Genomic DNA, 3,794 nt, shown 5'->3' on the forward strand with positions numbered 1-3,794 from the left:
AAATGCAACGCGTGTATTGGAACTTTTCATCCATCGCGACTGCCTTCGAATCTGTTGTGAAGAAGGACGGGCTGGAGAAGCTACCAAAAGCAGAGATTTTGAACTGCGCTTCATCGTTTTACACCACGCAGGAACTGTGGACGTATGGGTTCATTATCGAACTGTTGAGGTATTATTCCCGTGCAGATGTTGGCGCACAGATGATCCGCGTTGAAAACGAAACGTTTGAAGTGGCCAAGTGTGGTCTGAAAGATGTCATTGATGCGCGCACGAAAATGATCAATCGAAAAGTGTTGCCGTTCTTCATTTTGGATGAAATGACGCAAGCGGGGAAATTCCGAACATGATGAAATTAGCGGCGTTTCAACGCAATGTCTTTCGTGCTTGCGGTCTGGTCGTGATTGTAATGTGCACGGACGAAAGATTTCGAATCTGGTTAGTCAGTCACAGCACAGTCGCACAGGCTCTCATTGGTGGATGACCGTTGTCTCTAGTTTTCCAACTTACCAGTCTATTCCCTTCAACGATCCTGCGAAGGAAGAATCGTGGCAGAAGGTGATAAATTTGCACCCCGTCGTGAAGGACATTGCTGATAATTCTCGTGGTCTGTTCTCGCGGTATTTTGTGGACGCTGTGGTACAATTTGCTCTGGAGGAAGTTGCGGAAAATGAAATATTTGCTTTGGCGGACATGCTAGACGCAGCGTTCAAGGCGGTATATGTCAAGGCTCAGGATGCCAAAGGTTTCATGAACACTGAGTCAGGGAGACATGCGCAGCTGATGGCGCTATCGTACACCAATGCCAGCGTTGAACTTCCTCATTACACGATTTCTGCTACCAGTGGTGATGATGACAGGAGTGAACCTCCTCTGAAAAAGAGTAAAGTGGGGGTTCAGAGCATGCATGTGCATTTTGCGAACTTGGCTGATGAAGAAATTACTGATGTGGTTGTTTCAGGGGGCATTTTAAAAAAAGGGGATGGAACCCCCTGGATACCAATCTGTCGTTTTCCAGTCATTGAGGAAGACGTGTTGCTGTACCTCGCCGTGCTCGGTGGAAAGGAGTTTTCGGCGTACTACGACTACAACACCGGGACGAAGTATTCAACAGCTAGTGTTTTTGATGAGTTTCGCAGACGAATTGGCAATGAACCACACGGAAATACAAATGCTCTCAGAAACAATTACTGCGAATTCGAGAGCTTAGAGGCTCATGCGCTTTTCTGTGCGTCGCGAAAAAATGGTGTTCGAGGAATCGCCTTTAACGAGTTCTTCTTTGCTTTGGTTGATGAATTTCAGGACGAACCCTATCCAACAAAATTTAAGGCCAGTGCGTTGTTGGAAAGATACGCTGGTTTGAAGAAGAAGTTCGCAGAAACCATGATCCCGTTTGTGGCACCACCTAATGCGAGATGGCCGGATTATATTATTGGCGCCTGCGGTGCTGGTGATGGTGACTGCAACTTCGGCCATCTTGCTCGCGCTAAGGACAGCGAGAGATTGGATTGTTACGTGATGGTTCCTGGGAGTGACAATCCACTGTTCGTTTGCGAATGCAAACATTGTAAGAAGAAAAAACTAGACAGCGGTGCGATGGAGAAGATCATTGAGGGTTTAAATGCTGAGTATACAGGGCGTGCAGGGCGAGATGGTCAGCGAAAGCCAAAGTGGCATAACTGGGATCTTGCGCTCGTCTTTTGCTATGAACTTACCCAGTTCAAGCAGAAACAAGTTGGTGCTTGGAAGTTTCTTGGTATTGGTATCGTCACGGTCGATTGCAAGACGTGGGTGAAGAAATGGATTATCGAGCCAGGGGCTGGGGAGAAATTGGTCATCATTATAAGATGGCTTGCCGCTCTTGTCGTAAAAGCCCTGAAATAATTGAGGGAGCGATGATCACAATTTGAAGACAGCAAGAGAGTACCTAGCAATCTACCTGATGGTCGTTGGGTCTTCTAGTCCGTATTAGAGTGCCATCAAATACACATGCCACATCTGGAAAATCGGCATTTTTCCCAGCAAAGCCGTCCACCAACGCCCCCCACTCATCGTCTGCAGTAGGCGACGGAAAGTAAATCACGTCGTCCATCATACCGTATAAGAGTTTTTCCAGCCGCTTGATGTAGCGACTTGCAACTGGCCGAGACATCCCAAGCTGTGCTGCTGCACCTCCAATACCATCACCGTCTTGTCCACACAGTAGGTTAGTAAGACCGCAAGCCTCCAATCAAAAGAATAATGCAAGTTTTTTCCTGGTAGCCCGTACTTCCTGTAGTACAAAGGCTCCAAGAACGAACAAAGGGCATCAAATGATGCCGGCATGCAGCGGAGTGTTTTTCGGTAGGCCGAAGGGGACCTCTGCTCCTTCAGCTTCGCGTAAAAGTCCGATCTGACAGCAATTCGTTCGCTAGGAGAAGCGCGAAGTGATCTCCAGTCCAGTGCTCCAAACGTTGCCCCAAGCGTGATGAACAGCAAGAAGATCGATACAATCACATCGTCATCGACGTCTCCGTCTGCCTCCCCTGCACTCCCGTCGCCGGGAACACCCATCTCGACGTCTTCGCCACCAGCAAAACCGTGACGGTCATGTATCGCATATTGTGCCGCTCTAGCATTCACCGCAGCGTGTTGCACGCTGAGAAAGCCATCGTCGACATCCATGGGAGTCCCACCAGGCTCTGTAGGCTCCATTCGGTGGCCAGGAGGAGCGTGGGCGACGTAGTTCGAGGCGTTCTCCACCAGCTGCAACTTCTTGAAATCCAACCCCCCTTGACATAAGCCGTCTCTCCTTCAGAAAAGTTGGTGACGGACCAACTTTTTTTCTTTGACTTATAAGCAAGGTGATCTGACAACGACTTTTCAAGACTGCCCTTTTTATGGAATAAGTTGGCGCAAATAAGTCATTACTTTTTTACTTGGACATCCCTCTAAGTACGATTCCGTGGACGAGTGTTTGACGCTTCTGGACTTGCACGAGATCGCCGACCAGATCATCCGAGGCAGCTCCACGGGGCAGATGAAGCGCTTAACGATCGGCGTGGAGCTGGCTGCTCAGCCGAGTGTCTTGTTCCTTGACGAACCTACCAGTGGACTGGACGCTCGATCCGCTAAAGTGATCATGGATGGAGTGCGGAAGGTGGCGGACTCTAAACGCACCATCGTGTGTACGATCCACCAACCTTTGGCGGAGGTTTTCTTCCTGTTCGACAGTCTGTTGCTGCTGAAACGCGGTGGCGAGACGGTGTTCTTCGGTGACTTGGGACACAAGTGCAAGCATCTGGTCGACTACTTTGACGCGCTTCCGGGCATCTCGTCGCTGCCGGCCAAGTACAACCCTGCGACGTGGATGCTCGAGTGTATCGGTGCCGGTGTCTCGAACAATTCCGCGGATGGCTTGGACTTTGTATCGACGTTTGAAGCCAGCGAACAGCAGCAGAAACTGCACCACGCTCTGTCGAATGAAGGCATCGGACTGCCGTCTCGTGACATCTCCGAGCTGCTCTTCGCCAAGAAACGAGCCGCAGCGTCCACGACCCAGATGCACTTCCTCGTCAAGCGCTTTATGGACATGTACTGGCGCTCACCTACGTACAACCTCACACGAGTGGGCATGTCGGTGTTTTTGGCGCTACTTTTCGGTGTCACGTTTACTCAGGCCGAGTACCAGACGTACCAGGGCTTGAACTCGGGCATGGGGATGCTTGATCGCACAATTCGTGGTAATCTTCGTGTCTGGCAAGCTCGAGTGAAGGTACGCATGAATTATCTCACGTATCGAAACAAATGTCTGAAGC

General features: G+C 50.0%; 1 protein-coding gene and 1 pseudogene across 1 annotated transcript in view; both read left to right on the forward strand.

Moving 5' to 3' along the window:
• The window catches only part of PITG_11373 (ATP-binding Cassette (ABC) superfamily), a gene marked incomplete at both ends in the record, with an annotated part of 5,163 nt that extends 1,460 nt beyond the window's left edge, over nt 1-3,703 (forward strand). The window contains one exon of the mRNA XM_002900924.1: nt 2,927-3,703. Coding sequence (XP_002900970.1) covers nt 3,390-3,683 — 294 coding nt within the window. The remainder of the gene's footprint in view (nt 1-2,926) is intronic.
• PITG_11372 lies at nt 421-1,821 on the forward strand (annotated as a pseudogene; the record flags this gene model as incomplete).
• Nucleotides 3,704-3,794: the final 91 nt, after the last annotated feature.

The sequence above is a fragment of the Phytophthora infestans genome, genomic scaffold (genome assembly GCF_000142945.1).
Source record: "Phytophthora infestans T30-4 supercont1.23 genomic scaffold, whole genome shotgun sequence".
NCBI lineage: Eukaryota > Oomycota > Peronosporomycetes > Peronosporales > Peronosporaceae > Phytophthora > Phytophthora infestans.